General features: G+C 39.0%; 1 protein-coding gene across 4 annotated transcripts in view; it reads right to left on the bottom strand.

Moving 5' to 3' along the window:
• Positions 1 to 616: 616 nt before the first annotated feature.
• Positions 617 to 25,872, bottom strand: part of LOC126168357 (uncharacterized) — a 219,891-nt gene continuing 194,635 nt past the window's right edge. For all 4 annotated transcript variants that reach the window (XM_049920551.1, XM_049920550.1, XM_049920549.1 and 1 more), the window contains one exon: positions 617 to 3,484. In XM_049920551.1, coding sequence (XP_049776508.1) covers positions 3,469 to 3,484 — 16 coding nt within the window. In that variant the 3' untranslated portion in view covers positions 617 to 3,468. The remainder of the gene's footprint in view (positions 3,485 to 25,872) is intronic.

Here is a 25,872-nt window from a genome sequence, read left to right as displayed (position 1 = left end):
TCTTATAGACACTCAACAAAACTGGGTATTTTATAAAATGTGTTCCTTCCACAAGCAAGAACTAAATGTGCAATCACTTAATTTTAATCATCAAAGCAACTAAATTCAGTTTCTTAAAAGCATTCTGAATGTGTGACTTTATGTGCAGCTGCCATCTATTTTCACTGCTAGAAACCCAGCATCTCCAATTTCAATCAAGACCCCCTCCACTGTACAAAAGTAAAATACCACTGCTAACAATAGTCTCACACAAATGATTCATCACTTGCTAAGAAGACACAGTAAAGCATGATTTAACTTGCACTTACTGAATCATGCCATGTACGTGCATAATCTGTTTTTAAGCGATACTGGCAGTGTATTAAACTGTTTCCAGCAAAAACATTTTTTGTTCATGTCGGCATCTGGCTCCTAGCTGACAGAGCCTTACTTGGGGCACAGCTAACAGCTGATCTGGCTATGACATAGCACCACGAGATAAATGCCAGTTAATAAATACTTATGATTCAAGTGATTTTTCTGTACTATCATTAAGAATTCCACATAACAGTATGGCTTTATTTTTCTTGGAGGGGTGGTGGTGGTGATAGGAAGGGGGGGGAGGTGCAGGGGGAAGAAATAATTAACTGTTGATGAATTACTCATAAAACCAAAGTGTCAATACACTAACAAACTGTGGAAACAGAATTACCAGGTCCTTTTCATACAGCGGCATTTCAAATATGTTTATAAAGACAGTGTTATTGGCCTTTTGTTGAAATCACACTAATGAGTGCTCTTCTCCTCTCTGTGACAAGTTTCATTTTTAGTACTGCTGATACACACACATAAAAGTAAAAATAGATGACACTAGCCTAGTTTCAGAACTACTAGCTTCTTCCGAGAGGAGTAGCAAGGATAGTTTGGGGAAAGTTAAAAGAAAGGAAGAGACATCACTCAGTCCCAAGGACAAGAGGGACCTACCTATAGCTATGACCCTCATCCTCATTATAGTGTGTCTCCATCATCTTGGAGTCTGAGTGACTTGCATTGCCTTTTTAACATTACTCCCAATCTTCTTTCCTACCTGAGGAAGAAAGTGACAATTCTGAAACCTAAGACAGAGTTACAGTGTCATGTACTTTAATTTTTCTGTGTGTAGAACTGTATATCCCCCCCCCCCCCCCCCCAGCACCTGCCTGAAGGTATGGGTACTGACCAGTAATTCTGTCTCATAATACAACTGTTTTCTTGATTGAATTTTCCTCTTGGTGCAATTAACTGCCTTTCTGACATCATCTTTTGTTCTGCCTGAGCGTTGCCTGCAATTTTTGCCTGTAATTTATTTTGATATTAGGTGATCATTTTACATCTTCAGTAATCTTTCTTTCTTTGGTCTAGGCTTGTTCTAACTACTAATGTGTCCCTCTTGTCCTGGGGTTTAAGAGACCTGCTCTTCTCTATTATGATGGTTACTCAAAATTTTATTATTTTGAAAGAATGAAATAAGTAATTAATGTTTTGTCTGTTTTCTGATACATAACTGCAGCCCTGGTACAATGCGAAATCCCCACACCATAGTACTTTAGCATGCCACTAGAGGAGTCAAAACCAAATGAATGATGGAGACATGCTGTATCATTCAGTTTTGGCTACTCTAGCAGCATTCTACAGTACAGTGAGGATTTCAGTGTGTACACGGACTGCACATATATATCCAAAAATAGTAAAGAAAATTAATGTCATAACTTTATTTCTGAGGTAATAATTAAAATTTCATGACTAGCTCTCGTAACTTTCACCGATCTATCATCCCTGACGAAGGAGCAGTATTCTAACATAGCACCTGACTGAACCTTGCACTTAAAGACACCAATTACCTGGTCTGTGCTCCTAACATCACTAGCATCAGTCACAGCTCACGACTAGCGAGGCCTCTTACCACTGTCTAGCAAAACACCTACTTTATACTACCATTTCTTTCCCACATAAATAGTTAAGCGAGGTCAACAACCTAGTTGCTGGACAAGTTGCAAGCCACAAAACCCGAGTGCTAACAGCTGCTTAAATAACAACGTCATAAGAATCCGCCCGCCCCCCTCCCCCTCCTCCTTCAGCAATTGCTACCTCAAGCTCTACAGGAGACAACTTCCCCTTGCAGCACATCATCTGTTTCCACATCCCTCTGACCTAAAACTCATCTCGTTCCCATACACCTATATCTACCCATCCTATACAACACTCCCTTGCTATCAACCTTTCCTCTTACTATTTCCAAATAAATTCTCTCCTTTCCCAACACTGTTCTGTCCTTTACCTCTCTAACCTACATTTTGCCACTGCTGCAAAGAGCCATCTGCTTAACCCAGCTACCCTGGCAATCATCCAATGGTTAGTGTTACCACAGCTGCAGATGGGAGACTTCTGTTCTTCGATGTACAAAACTAGAACTATGTCCAAAAATCCACGATTCAATCCTCAGACCTATTCTGTCAAGTCTTGTTTCTTTCACCTCTGTCAATGATTTGTTAATATGACAAAGGCCAAGTTGCACATTATTCAGAGTTCAAATACCATATCCAATAGAACCATGTCTAGTACGGGCCTACAGTGTTCAAACCAAACATTGGTTAGAAGAAAGCTTCGTTTTTAACTAGAAAAAACTACCAAGTTTGTGTGTTTTTTAAGTTTGCCTATCTTCATCATGGAACTTCCATTTCATAACATTTGAGAGAAACTTGTCCTTTTGAACTACAAGAAAGGAATGAAAGGAACAGAACCTTCACAAACAAAAGGGTTGTTTTGAATGTAAGTGCCTGTCATCAAAAATAAGACAAATATGTCTACATTGACATGATTAGTTTAAAAATTAGATTACAACATCTGTTTTAGTGTTCTCAATGGCTCGAATAGCAAATTTGTAACACATCTGACTTTTTAATGTGCTATTACTGACACAAAAGCTGTCCACTGGGGCAGGTAGTTAACAAACACACCAGTACGAACTTCTGCATTGATACATATTTAGGATTATTACGATTTGTTATTTAAAATTAATTCTTGATGCAGCATAAGCAAATTTATATTATCTCTCTCTCTCTCTCTCTCTCTCTCTCTCTCTCCCCCCCCCCCCCCACCCCTCTCTACAGTGTCTAAACTTGTTCATTATCTACATCACTCTTTATCATGCATGTATCAGTATGTGTCTTCTGTCTCTTATCTGACAGGAGTGACAATATTCTGTAATGGTCTGCATCATCAATTCAGCCTCATTATTGAAGCTATTCTTAATACCATATGGTAATATGGTAAATTAATACCACACACACACACACACACACATATTGGTGCATGCATACAGGGAAAAATGTTATCCATTGTTGCAAGATGCACTTGCTCTAACATTTCTATCCATAAGGATAGCACTTTCAGTTGAACCATCTTCAGAAAACATACATTTTCTTCTGGTGCACTGTTTCTATGTTGGTTTCATAACAGGATGCATCTGTAAAAATAAAAATCAGCTACTTTTAGTTGACATATCTATCAAACTTGAGAGGTGTACTTCAAATGAGGTAATGGTATATGGAGCAAACAACAGAAATTCACAGCGCATTGTAAAAAAAGGGTCAGATGGAGGTATTGGGGCAAAGATTCCACTTAGTACTTTGACCATTTCCTGGAACATGAACACATCGAACAATTGTACAAACTCATCTAACTAGAAAGCAACTTGGATTAGCCACTATCAGATGCTACAGAATGAAGAAAATGAGCCAGCACATACAAGCAATGCCTCCAGTGGTACAATGAAATTTACCAAGTGGGTGAGATAACCATTGAAGCTACATGGAGCCCAAATATTTTCACAAGAAAGTGCAGGACTAGATGGAATTAACACAAAGTTACTAAAATATGGAGGACCAATTCTGGAACTACACACATTAAAAGTAATAAACACTTTCTTGAAAACAAAGGTAATACCACAGAAAACTACCATGGAATAATTATTCATAATAAATGTTCCAACCTTTATGCCATATGAATCCAACCACTGTCTTAGAAACATAACACAATTACTACTATTAGATGAGCAAAATGGGCTTACTCAGGGAAGATCTTGTACTCACTATATGACTGTAATACGACAAATCACAGGAAAAAAATGAAAGAGTTTAATATGGAAATATAGTTTCATACTTTAAGCATTATTTTAGAAAAATGAGGCTACCTAAAGCACTTAATACAAGTTATCTGCATCAAGAAACAAACATCATAACCTGAGTAATGGGTTTTAAAGGAAAAGACCTGTATATTTCATAACTGGACTAAACAGTATGTTTTAGATCAAGCATGGTAACTTGTTAGACTGTGACTTAAGAATGCAGAACAAACTGAATGAACATTGGATGATATGTGGTACAACACTCAGAACACTAGGCAACAAGGTGTGGAAAGAACCAAAAATAAAATTTTGTTATGTAATGGCTATATCCATTTTAACATAGGGATCAAAGTTATGGACACCATGAAAGTACGAAAAAATACATATGCAAGTCAATGAAATGAAATTTATGAGATGCACAAAAAAGTGTCAGTCTGAGGAATCAGAGAAGCAATCAATATGTGGAAGTTGAGTTGGGAATGTATGCAGTCAATGAATTAATAAAACAAAAGTGTAAAATGGCTAGAACAAATGTATAGAATTGCAGAAAGAAGATTAATCAAAGAAGTATTGAACACACACACACACACACACACACCACCCACCCACACACACACACACACACACCACCACCACCACACACACACACACACCACCCACCCACACACACACACACCACCACCACCACCACCACCACCACCACCACCACCACCACCACCACCACTACTACTACTACTACTACTACTACTACTCCACCACCACCACCACCACCACCACCACTACTACTACTACTACTACTACTACTACTACTACTACTACTACTAATAATAATAATAATAATAATAATAATAATAATATTGTAAAACAATTTTAAGGCATTGAATGAACAGTAGCTTTAGCTCCTTATATTGTGCATACTATCTGTTCACAAATGCTACTTCATTTGCATGTAAATCAATAATGTAGTAAGCCACTATTCATACAAGCCATAGATTCTATTCATGATTCCATAGTATATGCATAAATTTGCTATGAAGCAGATGCTATCATAAATAACTATTAATTACTTTGTGTTTCATTTGCTAAATACTGTTAAGAACAAAGAAATGTTTACTATGGAACAAGGACATTAGCCTCCTTTCCATTCATTCATGTATTCTAAGGATAAGGGATAAGTTAAAGTATAAATAAACAAAAGACAAGCCTGTGCTAAAAACTTGATCAGTACACTGTATTAACAACAAACTATCACTACACTGCTTACTGCTATTTGTGACCTTATGGTGTAAAAGTGCTTAAAGACAGTAGTATATTCAGCTTGTGGGATGCTGAAGTTAGAATATTATTTAATACACAGGAACTGTATTATATTGTGGATGGAACTGAAACACTAGAAAACTGCAAAACTATGCAAAAAAGAAGAAATGGTAACAACAGGGTGCCAAGGAGAAACATTACATAGTAAGAACACAGAAAAAGGTACAGTCATATGTACTGAGTTGTGAAACTTCCAAAGCTATGTATGACAAAGCAATTCATAAAAGAAATGCTTCTTAAAGAATTCAGCAGTTGCTTCAAGAAGTTTTTAATTTCAAGCACAATAAAACTACAAACATAACTAGTAACACAAGTGCATTGCAGAATTGTCCCCAGTTAGAAAAGATGTCAGGTACTATGATCATACCCGAGATACAGTCTATTTTGCCAGATGAATTCAAAGCTTTTCCTCCAGCATGTGACATGATCAGTGGTGAAAAGAATATGAAAAATCTAATTTCAATTTTCGTAAGAGAAGAGGAATGACTGAAGAGTAATAATGAAAAAGAGAGTGTTGCCTTTGAGTTCATTTTAACACAAATAAAATAAAAGATCTAAGTTGTAATAATTCTGGTGGACATAGACATTTTGAAAGAGAGTGCAAGAAGCCTAAGAAGGCAAGAAAAACAATCAAAAAGAAGAACGCTACTTTAAAAATAAAAATCAAATTCACAAACCAAAATCAAGATCTTTCAAGTCGTGCCCTCACTGCAAAAGGACAAACCACAATGAAGCATATTGTTATTTTAAGAACAAGCACAACACAAAAATACCATTTTTAACTTTTGGAGGCATTAAAGAAGATCTAGTCAATCAAGAAAAGATTTCACAAGAAGCCAATGAAAAAGAAGATATAGTCATGGCTACTAACAGTGCATGTACAGGACATGTGTAATGAAGTAGACAAGTTAGCAAATGTGAAATACTGTTGTTGTTGTTGTGGTCTTCAGTCCTGAGACTGGTTTGATGCAGCTCTCCAAACTACCCTATCATGTGCAAGCTTCTTCATCTCCCATTACTTATTGCATCCTATATCCTTCTGAATCTGCTTAGTGTATTCATCTCTTGGTCTTCCTCTATGAGTTTTACCCTCCATGCTGCCCTACAACGCTAAATTTGTCATCCCTTAGTGGGTCAGAATATGTCCTACCAACCAGTCCCTTCTTCTTGCCAAGTTGTGCCACGAACTCCTCCTCTCCCCAATTCCATTCAATACCTCCTCATTAGTTATGTGATCTACCCAACTAATCTTCAGCATTCTTCTGTAGCACCACATTTCAAAAGCTTCTATTCTCTTCTTGTCCAAACTGTTTAACGTCTATGTTTCACTTCCATACATGCCTACACTCCATACAAATACTTTCAGAAACGACTTCCTGACACTTAAATCTATAATCGATGTTAACAAATTTCTCTTATTCAGAAACGCTTTCCTTGCCATTGCCAGTCTACATTTTATATCCTCTCTACTTCGACCATCATCAGTTATTTTGCTCCCCAAATAGCAAAATTCCTTTACTACTTTAAGTGTCTCATTTCCTAATCTAATTCCCTCAGCATCACCAGAGTTAATTCGACTACATTCTATTATCCTCGTTTTGCTTTTCTTGATGTTCATCTTATATCCTCCTTTCAAGACACTGTCCATTCTATTCAACTGCTCTTCCAAGTCTTTTGCTGTCTCTGACAGAATTACAATGTCATCGGCAAACCTCAAAGTTTTTATTTCTTCTCCATGAATTTTAATACCTACTCCAAATTTTCCTTTTGTTTCCTTTACTGCTTGCTCAATATACAGATTGAATAACATTGGGGAGAGGCTACAACCCTGTCTCACTTCCTTCCCAACCACTGCTTCCCTTTCATGTCCCTCGACTCTTATAACTGCCATCTGGTTTCTGTTCAAATTGTAAATAGCCTTTCAATCCCTGTATTTTACCCCTGCCACCTTTAGAATTTGAAAGAGAGTATTCCAGTCAACATTGTCACAAGCTTTCTCTGAGTCTACAAATGCCAGAAACATATGTTTGGCTTTCCTTAATCTTTCTTCTAAGATAAGTCGTAAGGTCAGTATTGCCCCACGTGTTCCAATATTTCTACAGAATCCAAGCTGAGCTTCCCCAAGTTCGGCTTCTACCACTTTTTCCATTCGTCTGTAAGAATTCGTGTTAGTATTATGCAGCTGTGACTTATTAAACTGATAGTTCAGTAATTTTCACACTTGTCAACACCTGCTTTCTTTAGGATTGGAATTATTATATTCTTCTTGATGTCTGACGGTATTTTGCCTGTCTCATACATCTTGCTCACCAGATGGTAGTGTTTTGTCAAGACTGGCTCTCCCAAGGTCGTCAGTAGTTCTAACGGAATGTTGTCTCCTCCACGGGCCTTGTTTCGACTCAGGTCTTTCAGTGCTCTCTCAAACCCTTCATGCAGTATCGTAACTCCCATTTCATCCTCATCTACATCCTCTTCCATTTCCATAATATTGTCTTCAAGCACATCGCCCTTGTATAGACCCTCTATATACTCCTTCCACCTTTCTGCTTTCCCTTCTTTGCTTAGAAGTGGGTTTCCATTTGAGCTCTTGATATTCATACAAGTGGTTCTCTTCTCTCCAAAGGTCTCTTTAATTTTCCTGTAGGCAGTATCTATCTTACCCCTAGTGAGACAAGCCTCTACATCCTTACATTTGTCCTCTAGCCATGCCTGCTTAGCCATTTTGCACTTCCTGTCGGTCTCATTTTTGAGACGTTTGTATTCCTTTTTGCCTGCTTCATTTATTGCATTTTTATATTTTCTCCTTTCATCAAAAAATTCAATATTTCTTCTGTCACCCAAGGATTTCTACTAGCCCTCATCTTTTTACCTACTTGATCCTCTGCTGCCTTCACTACTTCATCTCTCAAAGCTACCCATTCTTCTTCTACTGTATTTCTTTCCCCCATTCCTGTCAACTGTTCCCTTATGCTCTCCCTGAAACTCTGTACCACCTCTGGTTTAGTCAGTTTATCCAGGTCACATCACCTTAAATTCCGACCGTTTTGCAGTTCCTTCAGTTTTAATCTACAGTTCATAACTAATAGATTGTGGTCAGGGTCCACATCTGCCTCTGGAAATGTCTCACAATTTAAAACTTGGTTCCTAAATCTCTGTCTTACCATTATATAATCTATCTGATACCTTCTAGTATCTCCAGGGTTCTTCCATGTATACAACCTTCTATCATGATTCTTGAACCAAGTGTTAGCTATGATTAAGTTATGCTGTGTGCAAAATTCAGATCTTAATGAGCAAATAGTGGTAGATAAATGTCAATTCAGACTGTTGTTTGCTCTGGCAGCAGAGAAACTTTCCATATAAGATTTTTTGATATAAAAACAGCATTTTTATATGGGAAACTTGATGAGATTTTTATAAAGGATAAAAAGTTGCTGGAAAAATTTGTGTTTTGAAGAAATCTCTGTATGAACTTAAAACAAGCTCATCCAGATGGAATAAGATTGACAGATTTTCTAAAAACAGAAGAAATGTCCATGGCTACACATGTTGATGATGGAATCATGATGCGAAAAGGCTTGGAGAAAATTGAAAATATGCTTAAGGAACTTAAAAAGAATTTTGAAATAGTTGTGGAAGAAAATCCAGATATGCACATAGGGGTACAAATAATGAATATTTCTACATCAAGAACACTATGTGAAGAAAGAACTAAAAAAATTCAATATGACTGACTAAGGCCACAAAGACTCCATTAGTTACAGAGGGGAAGATAAGTGAAGAAAATCAAAAAGATGAACACATTGTTGTTGTTGTTGTTGTTGTAGTCTTCAGTCCTGAGACTGGTTTGACGCAGCTCTCCATGCTGCTCTATCCTGTGCAAACTGCATCTCCCAGTACGTACTGCAGCCAACATCCTTCTAAATCTGCTTAGTGTATTCATCTCTTGGTCTCCCTCTATGATTTTTACCCTCCACACTGCCCTCCAGTACTAAATTTGTGATCCTTTGATGCCTCAGAATATGTCCTACCAACCAATCCCTTCTTCTAGTCAAACTGTGCCACAAACTCCTCTTGTCCCCAATTCTATTCAATACCTCCTCATTAGTTATGTGATCAATCCATCTAATCTTCAGCATTCTTCTGTAGCACCACATTTCAAAAGCTTCTATTCACTTCTTGTCCAAACTTCCATGGTTCACTTCCATACATGGCTACACTCCATACAAATACTTTCAGAAACGACTTCCTGACACTTAAATCTATACCAGATGTTAAGAAGTTTCTCTTCTTCAGAAACGCTTTCCTTCCCATTGCCAGTCTACATTTTATATCCTCTCTACTTTGACCATCATCAGTTATTTTGCTCCCCAAATAGCAAAACTCCTTTACTACTTTAAGTGTCTCATTTCCTAATCTAACTCCCTCAGCATCACCCGACTTAATTCGACTACATTCCATTATCCTCGTTTTGCTTTTGTTGATGTTCATCTTGTACCCTCCTTTCAAGACTCTGTCCATTCCGTTCAACTGCTCTTCCAAGTCTTTTGCTGTCTCTGACAGAATTGCAATGTCATCTGCGAACCTCAAAGTTTTTATTTCTTCTCCATGGATTTTAATACCTACTTTAAATTTTTCTTTTGTTTCCTTTACTGCTTGCTCAATATACAGATTGAATAACATTGGGGAGAGGCTACAACACTGTCTCACTCCTTTCCCAACCACGGCTTCCCTTTCATGCCCCTCGACTCTTTATAACTGCCATCTGGTTTCTGTGCAAATTGTAAATAGCCTTTCGCTCCCTACATTTTAGACCTGCCACCTTCAGAATTTGAAAGAGAGTATTCCATGCAACATTGTCAAAAGCTTTCTCTATGTCTACAAATGCTAGAAATGTAGGTTTGCCTTTTCTTAATCTAGCTTCTAAGATAAGTCGTAGGGTCAGTATTGCCTCACGTGTTCCAATATTTCTACGAAATCCAAACTGATCTTCCCCAATGTTGACTTCTACCAGTTTTTCCATTCGTCTGTAAAGAATTTGCGTTAGTATTTTGCAGCCGTGACTTATTAAACTGATAGTTCTGTAATTTTCACATCTGTCAACACCCGCTTTCTTTGGGATTGGAATTAATATATTCTTCTTGAAATCTGAGGGTAATTCGCCTGTCTCATACATATTTGGTCACCAGATGGTAGAGTTTTGTCAGGACTGGCTCTCCCAAGGCTGTCAGTAGTTCTAATGGAATGTTGTCTACTCCAGGGGCCTTGTTTCAAATTAGGTCTTTCAGTGGAATGACAAACTCTCACGCAGTATCATATCTCCCATTTCATCTTCATCTACATCTTCTTCCATTCCCATAATATTGTCCTCAAGTACATCGCCCTTGTATAGACCCCCTATATACTCCTTCCATCTTTCCTCTTTCCCCTTCTTTGCTTAGAACTAGGTTTCCATCTGAGCTTGATATTCATACAAGTGGTTCTCTTTTCTCCAAAGGTCTCTTTAATTTTCCTGTAGGCAGTATCTATCTTACCCCTAGTGAGATAAGCATCTACATCCTTACATTTGTCCTCTAGCCATGCCTGCTTAGCCATTTTGTACTTCCTGTCGATCTCATTTTTGAGACGTTTGTATTCCTTTTTGCCTGTTCATTTACTGCATTTTTATATTTTCTCCTTTCATCAATAAATTCAATATTTCTTCTGTCATCCAAGGATTTCTACTAGCCCTCATCTTTTTACTTACTTGATCCTCTGCTGCATTCACTACTTCATCCCTCAACGCTACCCATTCTTCTTCTACTGTATTTCTTTCCCACATTCTTGTCAATTGTTCCCTTATGCTCTCCCTGAAACTCTGTACAACTTCTGGTTTAGTCAGTTTATCAGGTCCCATCTCCTTAAATTCCCCCCTTTTTGCAGTTTCTTCAGTTTTAATCTACAGTTCATAACCAATAGATTGTGGTCAGAGTCCACATCTGCCCCTGGAAATGTCTTACAATTTAAAACTTGGTTCCTAAATCTCTGTCTTACCATTATATAATCTATTTGAAATCTGTCAGTAGTATCTCCAGGCTTCTTCCATGTATACAATCTTCTTTTATGATTCTTGAACCAAGTGTTAGCTATGATTAAGTTATGCTCTGTGCAAAATTCTACCATGTGGCTTCCTCTTTTATTTCATCCCCCAATCCATATTCACCTACTACGTTTCCTTCTCTTGCTTTTCCTACTATCGAATTCCAGTCACCCATAACTATTAAATTTTCGTCTCCCTTCACTATCTGAATAATTTCTTTTATCTCATCATACATTTCTTCAATTTCTTCGTCATCTGCAGAGCTAGTTGGCATAACACATAGATGAACACATTAAATTTCTATATTGTGAAGCCATAGAAAGCCTTCTGTGGTTGTCATGTAAAACTGGACTAGATCTTGGATTTACAGTTAATTATGAGATTTGCTTCACAGAAGACCTTAAGAAACAGGGTTACCAAAATGTAAAAAGAACTCTGAGATACCAACAAGATTCCAAGAATTATGGCCTTTTCCATACAAAAAAGAAGATGAATGTGACACTATTCATCAAAATGTCTTTTGTGATGCTGATTATGCACAGGATTTACCAGAAGAGTACACATGCACACATTGTTCTTTATAATGGTGCCCCCATTAATTGGTGTTCCAAGAAGCAAAGTGCAACAGCTACACCAACAACTGAAGCAGAATATGTTTCAAAAGCAGAATGCACAAAAGAAATAAAATACATCAATACCCTACTACAAGCCTTAGCCAGAGGAGAAATGAAGATGCATCTTCATGCAGATAATCAAAGGGCTATCCACATGATCACATCAGGTCATTAATTAGATGAAGCAAACACATAGATGTGAAATTTCACTATGTTTGTGAACAGTATAGAGGAGGGTTGTTTGGGATGAATTATCATAGCACAGAACAACAATTAGCAGACATGCTGACCAAAGCTCTGCAATGGTCACAAACTGAGAAATTTAGAAATGCTATTATGAAACAGTTACTATTAATCATTTTTTTAGAAAAATATTGACAATTGTTTACTGTGTGATTGATTAAAATTATGGTACTTATGATTTAGATTAGTTTATATTTACTATCAATCCAATTGATCCGTAGTGAGGAGGTCCTCCAGGATGTAGAACGTGTCAGAAAAACAATAATACATGACAAATATTTACAAGTCAAACAAATAAGCTAATGTACCATTCCACAGGTCCCAAGTGGAATGATCATCTTTTTTTAATGAACACTATATGAAAGAATCATTTTACAAACACTAATGCACTGAATTTAAAATAAAAAAGTTTACTTATTTATAAGGTAATAAACATGTAACAGAACTACTATAATACTTATTTACAATGAACACATTACTGCACTGAAATGGTAGTTTTGGTTCTACTAAGAAATTCATCAATGGGGTAGAAGGAGTTTGCCACCAATAAATCCTTTAGGCTTCTCTTAAACTGAATTTCACGGGTTGTTAAGCTTTTTATGGCTGCTGGCAAGTTATTGAAAATGTGTGTTCCTGAATAATGCACACCTTTTTGTGAAGATTATTCTTATTTATAGTACTGATTCCATGAATTGAGCTGTTGGTTTGAAAATGTGATATATTTTTAATGACAAATTTCATTACGGAATAAATATATTGGGAAGCAGTAGTTAGTATCCCTAGTTCCCTACACTGACTTCTGCAGGATGTTCTTGAGTTCACACCACATATAACTCTTACTGCACGTTTCTGTGCATGGATAACTTTAGCTTGGTTTGATGAATTACCCCAAAAAATAATACCATATGACGTTATGAAATGAAAGTAAGCATAGTATGCCAGCTTTTTCCATTTTTATCTCCCCTATGTCTGACACAACTTGCATTGCAAATAGAGATTTGTTAAGATGCTTCAGCAGTTCTGTGGTGTGCTCCTCCCAGTTGAATTTATTATCAAGCTGTAATCCCAAGAATTTAACACTGTCCACTTCTTCTATCTGCTTGTCATTGTATGTTTGGCACATACTTGTGGGGCACCCCTTACAAGTTGTGAACTGCATGTAGTGTGTTTTTTCAAAGTTTTGTGACAAAGAATTGGCTAGGAACCCGTAATTAATGTCCACAAATATTTTATTAGCCGATCTTTCTAAGACTACACTTGATTTGCTATTTATTGCAATGTTTGTATCATCAGCAAACGAAGCAAACTTGTCATGTGGTAATGTTACAAATGAAAGGTCATTGATATACACGAGAAAAAGTAAGGGCCCTAAGATCCCAGCTGGATGATGCCCAATAGCTTAATATATGTCTCTTTCCTAATAACACCCTTTGTTTCCTGCCAGAGATATAAGATTTGAACCATTTTGCACCATTTCCTGTTACACCATAATATCCTAATTTACTTAAAAGCATATTGCAATTTGCACAGTCAAATGCCTTTGACAGATCACAAAATATACCAGTTGCCTACAGTTTTTTGTCTAACGAATTAAGTACATTTTCACTGTGTAGATGGCCTTCTCAATATCAGAACCCTTTAGGGGGATGGTTATAAGGGCGATTGTACATTACTTTTTCTAAAATTTTTGAGAATGCTGGCAAAAGGTAAATTTGACGCTATTTCTTTATCTCTCTTCTTAAACAGTGGCTTAGCTTCGGCATATTTCAACCATTCAGGAAACATTCCACTGATAAACAACTGGTTACACAGATAGCTTAATATGTTACTTAACTCAGAATCACATTCTTTAATTAACTTTGTTGATATTTCATCATACCCACAAGATGTTTTAGATTTTAAAGATTTGATGATGGTCATTATTTCTGCTGGGGTAGTGAGGGTCAAATTCATATTATGGAAGTTCCTTGAAATGTCTGGTCTGAGGTATTACATAGCAGCATCTACAGAACCTGACAACCCCACCTTTCCAGTAACAGTTATAAAATGTTTTTGAAAAGTGCTGCAACACTATACACATCTGTCACCAATGTATCATTTACTCTTGATGCTATTTGTCCCTCTTCATGTCTGGTTCTACCAGTCTCCTCCTTCACTATATCCCCTATTGTCTTTATTTTGTTATCTCATGTGACTATCTTTTCCTTATAATATATTTGCTTTGACGTCCATATTACAGTCTTCAATATTTTGCAGTATTTCTTGTAATGTGCTATAGCATCAACATCAGAACTGTTTCAGATTGACAGATAAAGCTTTCTTTTTGTTTTACAAGATACCCCTATTTCTTGAGTAATCCATGGTTTCTTTGTAGACTTTGCTTTAACCTTGGTTAGTTTTGGGGGAAAACAGTGTTCATTAGCAAAAGTGTTATATTTTTCATTCATGCCATGAGCACTGTAAACATGTCAAATGAATGTCTCTGAGGAGTGTCCTAAAATAATCAATTTTTGGCTTATTGGTTACCCTCTTGAGCTAAGATTCAACAGGTTTTATATCCTGTTCAGTATTAACATTTAACAGAAGGAACTGCATATTATGGTCTGAGAGGCAGTATTAACATTTAACAGAAGGAACTGCATGTTATGGTCTGAGAGGCCATTGACTATTGGTTTTGTAATATAATTTTGTTCATTGGACTTTTCTATAAAGATATTACCAATGGATGTTTGTGAGCAATTGGGTATCCTAGTGGGGAACTTTACAGTGGGAAGTAAATTGAATGATAGTGTTACTAACTCAAATAAGTTCTTATTAGGAGAGTCTTTAAGGAAATCAACATTGAAATAACCAGCAACCACTATTTCTTTGTTTTTGCTTGTTAAATGGGCCAGTACTGCTTCAAGGTGGTTTATGAACAGATTAAAGTTACCTGCAGGTGCTCGATATAACTTAATATTAAGAAGGATTTTTTGTGAAATTCTACTTCTGTTGCACATTCTTCCATATGCTGTTCTAGGCAAAATTTACGAATGTTTATGTTCTTAAATTTATGACAGTTCCTGATGAATGTGGCAGCTCCTCCTTTCTCCATTTCTGCTCTACAAAAGTGAATGCTAACCTAAACACTGTAACACTTAAAAGTTCTATACCAGTGGTCACATGATGTTCAGAGAGGCAGATTATGTCAGCTGGGTTTGAGGACTCTGATTCATCTATGCAGATAATTAATTCATTAATTTTATTTCTCAGTCCTCGAATATTTTGGTGCAATAAAGATAGCTGACATTTCACATTGACCGAGTTAAAATTGGGTAGAGTTGAAGTATCTGCTGACTGTTGAAAATTCTTAACGAATAGCTGTTTATGCTGAAGTAATAAGCTAGAATTATGTTTTTTGGTTTCTTACTCAAACTGAAAGTTTGTCTCCATCCTAACCTCTCTTAAAATTTGGTTTATTTCTGTCCTCCCTATCCTAAAAAAGGGTCTTTTCTGAACTCTATAACCACTGACTGGTATTTTATCACTCATGACAGTGCCTCCCCCCTTTTACTTTCCTGCTATTTTCCCAGCCAGTTTACCCTACCCTCTCCTGTTGAGGTGAAGGCAATGCCTAGTATAATCCCACATACTGAGAGAATCAACAGGAACCACACCAATGTGTGACCCTGCATCCGACATAAGCAGCCGTTCCAACTTCAAATTAACTCTCTCAGCAGAAGAGTTTAAATGAGGTCGGTCATGGCAGCAAGGACAGATACAAACTCAACTTCGATGCTAATGTAATCTTTGCTAGGTCACACTCTATACTGTACCCAGTATCTGTCACTACTATTACCTGCCCCACCCACTATAACCACAGTGTCTTCCTTAGTGAAATCTTTGCAAAGTGATCCTAAATCCTCTGTCACCTGCTCCAGACTAGCACCAGGTATAAAAAAATTGATGACTTGGTATTCCGATCCTATTTCATCTTGAAAAAGTTGGCCAACACATCTTCCATGGGAGCTACCTAACAAAACACTTTCTCTTTACTGATTTCCCTACATTCTCACTTTTCAATTAGTTGCTGAAAGTTTGTTGTGCCCTGTCTACACCTGCAAATTAAATTTATTGAAAAATCACCACTGTGTTTTTTTTGGGGGGGGGGGGGGGGGATGCAGAAAGCGTTGAACAGGTAAAAAACAATGTTTATTGTGTGTATTTTAAGCATTGGCAATCACGAAAGGAGCAATGTGAGTTATCTAAGAGTTTATATACCAAAAAACATCTCTGTATGGTTGGTTGTTACGGCATTGTACCAACTTATGTAGTTTCTAATCTGTGCTGTGAATCTTATTACACTTCAAATCAAGAGGACACAAAAGAACAATAAACATAACATGCAACAAATTCTTATTTGTCATCATGCTGCTTTGTAATGTGACTTCAACTCCTTCACACCTTTCAACACTGCATTTGGTGGCAGTCTTGTCATGCCTCCATTTAGTCCCTACATGCTTCCCCAGACAGCACTCTTCATTCTCAGCAGACCTGCTATGTAATGAGTGCTTGCTTGTGTGTGTGTGTTTTTCCTTTTTTTCCTTTTCTGCCAGCTTTGGCTGACAGGCAACAGAACAGTCTTTTCATTGTGCATGTCTGCAACTCAACGTATCAGTATCATCTTTAAGGTGAGTAGCTATCTATCCTTTTCCTTATATTGCGATATTCCAATCTGGAATTGTGTTTTCTACAACACAGCATCAATTATATACTTTCAAAACATTAATCATACATCCATATAATCAGGTCCACTATACTAATACTTTCCACAATTTTTATTTTTATATCAATCTGTGGTTGTCAATATTCTTACTGTATTCTGTTATATATTTATTTCCAGCAGATCCAGGACTTTTATACTTAAGGAATTCAATCAGTGAAGGATATCACTGCATCACACACACCTATCATATAAATTTTTATGCGTAGAAAGACTCACAATATTGTTAAATGCCTCTCTAACACTGTGTGTCTCTCCGTGGAGACATATGAGCAAGGAATATTTCATTAATCCGATCTGTGATAAACAGGTCCAAAGAGAACATTAGCAAAAGCACAGCCTTCTATATCACATAGTTTCTGAGATTTGAATATATATCTGAAGGGGTCAAAGATCAATGCAGACATTATGTTGCGTGAAGTAAAACTTAAAACATACACTATACTGATTTATTACAAAAATTTAGCACCAATATATTCATAAAAGCCCAAATATTTATATAGAGCAAAAACGGTGTGCTCCCTGCCGCCGTTGGATAAGCAGCTGCCAGCAGCAAGTCATATACTCCTAGCTCACTTATTTGTTACATAGTTTAATTCTTGTGTTTTTGGGTACTTGCATTGTTTAGTTCATAAATTTCGGGCGTATTATAGTATTTGAGAGTTGTAGCATCGCGCTTTAGTACCTGAATAGTGTAAATTTGTGTAGTCGTTTGTCTTTTGTTCTTGTTTTGAATGGCCAGTGTCGGTTGGTCACAACCAGTGTGCTTCCTGCCGCCGTTGGATAAGCAGCTGCCAGCAGCAAGTCATATACTCCTAGCTCACTTATTTGTTACATAGTATCGTATAGGAGGTGTAATTTCGAGTTTTAGTTACTGTAATTGTAAATTCAGGCACATTATAGCGCAGTTGTTAGGCATTTGTACATGTTAGTTCATACATTCTTTGCGTGTTTCCCTTGCATTATCTAGGCACGGACTCGTGTTTCAGTAACTGTTGTTCAACAGCAATTAGAATGGACAGGGACTGTGATTGCTGTGTTCGGATGAGGGCTGAGTTGGCACCCCTTCGCTCACAGCTGCAGGCGGCGCTGACTTCGGTCGTGCAGCTTGAGGCTGTTGCCAATGGACACCACTGTGGGAAGCCGGACTTGGGTATCACGGGGATGTCAACCTCATCCCGTCTGTCCCCAGATCGGTCTGCCACTGTGGTTGCCCCGGTTGCTGCCCGCAGTGGGGCTGAGCCCTCACCTGTGGTTGATTGGGAGGTCGTTCCACGGCATGGCAGGCAGCGAAAGATATCCCCAGAGGCTGATCAGAAAGCCTCCCCGGTGCGTCTGACAAACAGGTTTCAGGTGCTGTCTCTGGCTGAGCCAGATGCAGCAGCCTGCCCTGTTTCAGAGGATGATTCTCAGCCTTCAAGGTCCGGGCAATCGCAGAGGGTGGGCTTATTGGTAGTTGGGAGCTCCAATGTCAGGCGCGCAATGGGGCCCCTTAGGGATATGGCGGCTAAGGAGGGGAAGAAATCCAGTGTACACTCCGTGTGCATTCCGGGTGGAGTCATTCCTGATGTGGAAAGGGTCCTTCCGGATGCCATGAAGAGCACAGGGTGCAGCCAGCTGCAGGTGGTGGCACATGTCGGCACTAATGACGTGTGTCACTTTGGATCTGAGGAAATTCTCTCTGGATTCCAGCGGCTATCTGATTTGGTGAAGGCTGCCAGTCTTGCTTATGAGATGAAGGCAGAGCTCACCATCTGCAGCATCATCAACAGAACCGACTGTGGACCTTAGGTGCAGAGCCGGGTGGAGGGTCTGAATCAGAGGCTCAGACGGTTTTGCGAGCGTGTTGGCTGCAGATTCCTTGACTTGTGCCATAGGGTGGTGGGATTTTGGGTTCCGCTGAATAGGTCAGGAGTTCACTACACTCAGCTGGCGGCTACACGGGTAGCGGAGGCTGTGTGGCGTGGACTGGGCGGTTTTTTAGGTTAGAAGGCCTCGGGAATGTATGGGGTGGGCTGCAATCTCAAAGGGTGCATGGCAAATACAGCACGTGCTTGGATCAAGGAACAGTCGGAATTGTAGTTGTAAATTGTTGTAGTTGTGCTGGGAAAGTCCCTGAGCTTCAAGCACTAATAGAAAGCACAGAAGCTGAAATCGTTATAGGTACAGAATGCTGGCTAAAGCTTGAAATAAGTTCTGCGGAAATTTTTCCAAAGTCTCGGACGGTGTTCAGGAAAGATAGATTAGGCAGAATTGGTGGTGGAGTGCTTGTGTCTGTCAGTAGTGGTTTATCTTCAAGTGAAGTCTAAGTAGATACTCCGGGTGAATTGCTATGGGTGGAGGTTATACTTAACACCCGAACTAAGTTAATAATTGGCTCCTTCTACCGACCCCCAGACTCTGATGATTTAGTTGCTGAACAGTTCAGAGAAAATTTGAATCTCGTAAAAAATAAACACCCCACTCATATGGTTATAGTTGGTGGGGACTTCAACCTTCCCTCGATATGTTGGCAAAAATACTTGTTCAAAACTGGTGGTAGGCAGAAAACATCTTCTGAGATTGTCCTAAATGCTTTCTCCGAAAATTATTTCGAGCAGTTACTCCATGAACCCACGCGAATTGTAAATGGTTGCAAAAACACACTTGACCTCTTAGCCACAAACAATCCAGAGCTAATAGAGAGCATCATGACTGATACAGGGATTAGTGATCACAAGGTCGTTGTAGCTACGCTCAATACCGTTTTTTCCAAATCCACTAGAAACAAACGCAAAACAATTTTATTTAAAAAAGCGAATAAAGTGTCACTAGAAGCCTTCCTAAGAGACAATCTCCATTCCTTCTGAACTGACTATGCAAATGTAGACGAGATGTGGCTCAAATTCAAAGATATAGTAGCAACAGCAATTGAGAGATTCATACCTCATAAATTGGTAAAGGATGGAACTGATCCCCCATGGTACACAAAACAGGTCTGAATACTGTTGCAGAGGCAACGGAAAAAGCATGCGAAGTTCAGGAGAATGCGAAATCCCGGAGATTGGCTAAAATTTACAGGCGCGTGAAATTTGGCACAGACTTCAATGCGAGATGCCTTTAATAGGTTCCACAAAGAAACATTGTCTCAAAATTTGGTAGAAAATCCGAAGAAATTCTGGTCATGTGTAAAGTACACAAGCGGCAAGACACAGTCAATACCTTCGCTGCGCAGTGCCGATGGTACTGTTACTGACGACTGTGCCGCTAAAGCAGAGTTACTGAACGCAGTTTTCTGAAATTCCTTCACCAGGGAAGATGAATGGAATATTCCAGAATTTGAAACACAAACAGCTGCTAGCATGAGTTTCTTAGAAGTAGATACCTTAGGGATTGCGAAGCAACTCAAATCGCTTGATACGGGCAAGTCTTCAGGTCCAGATTGTATACCGATTAGGTTCCTTTCAGATTACGCTGATACAATAGCTCCCTACTTATCAATCATATACAACCGCTCGCTCACCGATAGATCTGTACCTGCAGATTGGAAAACTGCGCAAGTCGCACCAGCGTTTAAGAAGAGTAGTAGGAGTAATCCGTCGAACTACAGACCTATATAATTAATGTCAGTTTGCAGTAGGGTTTTGGAGCATATACTGTATTCAAACATTATGAATCACCTCAAAGGGAATGATCTATTGATATGTAATCAGCATGGTTTCAGAAAACATCGTTGCTTTATTCGCACGAAGTAATGGCCGCTATCGACAGGGGATCTCAAGTTGATTCCGTATTTCTAGATTTCCGGAAAGCTTTTGACACCGTTCCTCACAAGCGACTTCTAATCAGGCTGCGGGCCTATGGGGGTATTGTCTCAGTTGTGCGACTGGATTCGTGATTTCCTGTCAGGAAGGTCGCAGTTCATAGTAATAGACGGCAAATCATCGAGTAAAACTGAAGTGATATCAGGTCCTGGGACCTCTGCTGTTACTGATCTATATAAATGACCTGGGTGACAATCTGAGCAGTTCTCTTAGGTTGTTCACAGATGATGCTGTAATTTACCGTCTAGTAAGGTCATCCGAAGACCAGTATCAGTTGCAAAGCGATTTAGAAAAGATTGCTGTATGGTGTGGCAGGTGGCAGTTGACGCTAAATAACGAAAAGTGTGAGGTGATCCACATGAGTTCAAAAAGAAATTCGTTGAAATTCGATTTCTCGATAAACAGTACAATTCTCAAGGCTGTCAATTCAACTAAGTACCTGGGTGTTAAAATTACGAACAACTTCAGTTGGAAAGACCACATAGATAATATTGTGGGGAAGGTGAGCCAAAGGTTGCGTTTCATTGGCAGGGACACTTAGAAAGATGCAACAAGTCCACTAAAGAGACAGCTTACACTACACTCATTCATCCTCTGTTTAGAATATTGCTGCGTGGTGTGGGATCCTTACCAGGTGGGATTTACGGAGGACATCGAAAGGGTGCAAAAAAGGGCAGCTCGTTTTGTATTATCACGTAATAGGGGAGAGAGTGTGGCAGATATGATACGCGAGTTGGCGATGGAAGTCATTAAAGCAAAGACATTTTTCGTCGCGGCGAGATCTATTTACGAAATTTCAGTCACCAACTTTCTCTTCCGAATGCGAAAATATTTTGTTGAGCCCAACCTACATATGGTAGGAATGATCATCAAAATAAAATAAGAGAAATCAGAGCTCGAACAGAAAGGTTTAGGTGTTCGTTTTTCCTGCGCGCTGTTCGGGGAGTTGTAATGGTAGGGAGATAGTATGATTGTGGTTCGATGGACCCTCTGCCAAGCACTTAAATGTGAATTGCAGAGTAATCATGTAGATGTAGATGTAGAAGGAAAAAAAGTGAGATTCTTTTTTTTTTTCCAAAAAAATTTGGCGTCTGATCTAGTCTTAAATGGAACATATCCAAACTGCTTTGAATGAACACTGAGACTTTTTCTGCTTCTTAGAGACCAAACTAAGAGCTTGTTGATCACTTGAGTGGTTCAGAGGCATTGGGCTTGGGTTTAGTGTTATATAAACTGCACAATATTTCCACAAGACTTATCTTCAGGTGTTACTGATGTACTGCTGTTGCTGGTCACCAGTTTCCACAATGGCACGTTAGAAAAGCATAGGCAACAGGATGTAGAGATGTACCATCATTGTAGATGCCATCAACTCCCAGACCCTCCTGCTGGAGAAATGGGCCATACCTGCATGTGCAGTGTGCAAAAAAGACTGGACCCAAGGCTGTGGAAGTGGGAATATGCACAAGGGGCAAGGTATATGAACCTGGCTCAAATGATTTGACCTCGATTCACCATCTGTGTTAACTTGTTATACTCATTTGTATGTGGCCCGATGGATGTCTTAATGCTGCCAATGTTTGTTCCTATGCTCTGCTGAGTTGAAACCCTGTGTTCCTGTTAAATAAGTCCTTAACTATACATATATGGATTGATTCTTTAATGATAGGGTCCCAGTAAGTGCAAGTGGACAAGAGGATCTTGGTCTCTTCGTAGTTCAAGCTGTGGTCCCATATCAAGACAGTGTTCACCAACAGCAGATTTTTCTGACTAACCTAATCTGATCTGATGGTCTATGTTCATCGCAGCTGTCTTCAACAGTGCAACATGTCTGGCTGATATATGATTTCTCACACTGGCACATCATTTTACATATACCTGGTCTCCTTAGATCTAGGTCACCTTTAACAGAATTCAGCATCATTTGCACTTGTGCCGCAGGATAGGAAACACACTTAATTAAATATTTCTTAAACAGTCTGCCAATTTTAAAGGGTACACCACCAACATAAGGCAGAACATCATCCTCATGGAGTCCTCCATTTCTTCTGGCTGCTCTTGAGGTTTTGTGCATGCTGCCAAAATCCATTGCTTGTCAGAATGCCGATTCTAGACAAGCACCAAGCAGGGATGGTTAACCTCTAATGCCAAGGGTCTCTGAATCAGTCAGCTCTAAGCTTACGAACAAGAGCCTGTAATACACTGCTGCACCTGCTGAGCTGTGCCCAAGGAGCGCTCTTCATTTCTACAAACAATGATGTCCAGAAACAGATTTCCATTTTTCTTCATGCTGTGTCCTGCCCACTCGTCTGATATATGGTGTCTAGGAACACCTGCTTTCTCACATCGCTAGACAAAAAACTCAAGCAAATCATATAAATGAATTTTTACTACTGTAAGTTAAATGACAATAGTTAACTTTGACAATTTTCAATGGTGGGTCAAAATCAATATGCAACAGACAAAAATAAGAAAATCTCATCAGTATACGCAACTCCTAATACAAGTGAAACAATACAGTCCCTAAGTTGCTGCTGTAGAGGCTCGTAAAACGACTAGTCTTCAACCGGGCTGCAGCCACACAGCACAGCCCTTATGTTTCTTTGCCTAGAGGCTGCTGCTGTCTCGGTGTCGTCCTGGGTCAGTCAGAGTACTATTGGCTGGCTGCTTCTTTACAGCCCCTCTCTGCTCTACCCATTCCTGACCATCATGCCAGCACTTGACTTTTGACACCAGAACACTCCATTTTAATGGTGAAGCAGATGTTTGGCTGTGGATTTAAGATGTTCCAAGAAATGAAAGAAATGCTGCTGTCCTTTGTGGCCATACCACAAATCCATTGCCTACGTATCTCCAGAAGCATTTCGGTTTCAAAACTGCTGATTGAAGTGCTTCGTCCGTGAAGTCTTCCACAGAGAGTGGCTACTATGGGAGGAAGATGGCTATCCACAGCAACACAACCAGTTTGTTGAAAATACTGGTCTCTAAGTAAATAATAAGTTGAGGTAAGCATTTGTTTGAAAAGATGTAAAAATGCCCTCTATCAGTTTAGTTCCTGAACAAAGGATGAATTATGGAGAGGTGAAAGCTCCTCTCATCCAGCTCCATGTACTTGGGCTCCATCAATAAAGAAGCAGTTGAAATATTCTGTATTTGTGTTAAGTTATTAGATACACACATCAACTCAGCAAAACATGAGAAACAGCATCAGTGGCATTGCAGCTTGTCAGACACAGACTTACAATGTGACACGTTAACACAGATGTAGGACTCAAAGCTATGACAGTTAAACTGGGTGCTAAAAGCCTTGTCTGCAAGCATACACTGGGGTTCACAGCTTGTGGTAGGGTGTTTCCTGCAACTGCTTGTGGACACTGCAGCCTGTTTCTCCAGCAGGACGCTCTGGATGTTGATGTCCTCTATAAATACATTACATACCCACCCCTTGGCATCTGTTCATTTCTAATGAGCCAGCACAATAACTGGCGAACCACAACAACATATCAGTAGCACCTGAAAATTACATTGTGGCAATATTGCACAATTTACACAACACCAACCAATGCAACACCCCGTGAAACATTCAAGCAGTTATTAAGTCAAGGAAGTCTCAAACAGTATTGTTGATTGATTGCTCTTCTATCTTCACTACACAACAGGTAACTACTTGGGCTATTGTGATCTTCATCAGTTTTCAGGCAGGGGTTCATGATTCTCTCTCAGACTAGATTTTATTAAAACGCATGAGGAGCTAGTTTTTGAGGTCAGCATTCCAAATTCACAACATGTCTTTGTACACTTTGTCTGGCACTGCTGTTGTATTACAAGCCATATGTATCAAAAAGCTTCAACTCCTTCTTACAAAAGTGATGCCCCCTTGTAGTCTTTGGTGTTACTGGAGCTGAGGACCAACTTATCCTCTCAGCTAATTCCCATTTATTTTGGGATTCTGCCTAAATACAGAAAAAGGCTGTAAGGTTGTCATCAGCAAGTAGATTGTGAGAGAACTTTCTCAATACCACCTACCTGCCCTGAAAGCTAAATGGCATCCCTCATCACCTCCACCAGGGGCTAGCCATCTACCAGGATTAACAGACATCAGCTCTTGTGGATGACAACAGTAACAAGTTCTACCATGTCCTGGATACTGGATCTGTATTCAAATACAGCTAGCACTAAAGCATCCAAAGTGCGTACCTCTGAATAACAATTTAGGTGACTTGGCAGCATGTGCTGAAGCACTGATAAATTGGTAGTGGATCCACATGAGAAAAATTGACACTAAGAGGGCAAATCCTCTGCACTTCTCGAAGGGACAGTATCAGACAGTAATAAACAGCGAAATGTTGGGTTTATCAATGAGATGATCTGTCAGTGGTATGAAGTGTGTCACTTTCTTTCAGTAGACATGGCAGACATCATCTGAAAAGAGGAGCACTGGTATTAACTGATTCCCACCAAAGTAAATGTTAAGTCCCCTACGACAAAGTCCAAGATATAGAACAACAATAAATCATGAGACGGATAGGTTGCTATTTGCCTTATAGAGGACACATTGAGTTGCATATCAACACAACAAAAAAGACGGCTATACATTTTAGCTTTTGGCCAAGAGGTCTCTTCTTAAAATAAAAAAACACACACAAAATATGAAAAGAATAGATTGCTACTCCTAGTAAATACGACATGTTGAGTTGCAGACAGGCACAATGAAAAGGGGTGTTACACTCTAAGCTCTCAGCCAAAGCCTTCAGAAAAGAAAGGAAAACACACACACACACACACACACACACACACACACCACACACACAAATTCACACAAGCAGGCACACCTCACACGCCACATAACCATTATCTCCAACTGCTCTACCCAAAGAGCAACTGTTGCATTGAATGAAAGCACCAAGTGG

The sequence above is a fragment of the Schistocerca cancellata genome, chromosome 1 (assembly GCF_023864275.1).
Source record: "Schistocerca cancellata isolate TAMUIC-IGC-003103 chromosome 1, iqSchCanc2.1, whole genome shotgun sequence".
Taxonomy (NCBI): domain Eukaryota; kingdom Metazoa; phylum Arthropoda; class Insecta; order Orthoptera; family Acrididae; genus Schistocerca; species Schistocerca cancellata.
Note: the sequence above shows the minus strand (reverse complement) of the source record. Positions and strands in the feature narration are given on the sequence as shown.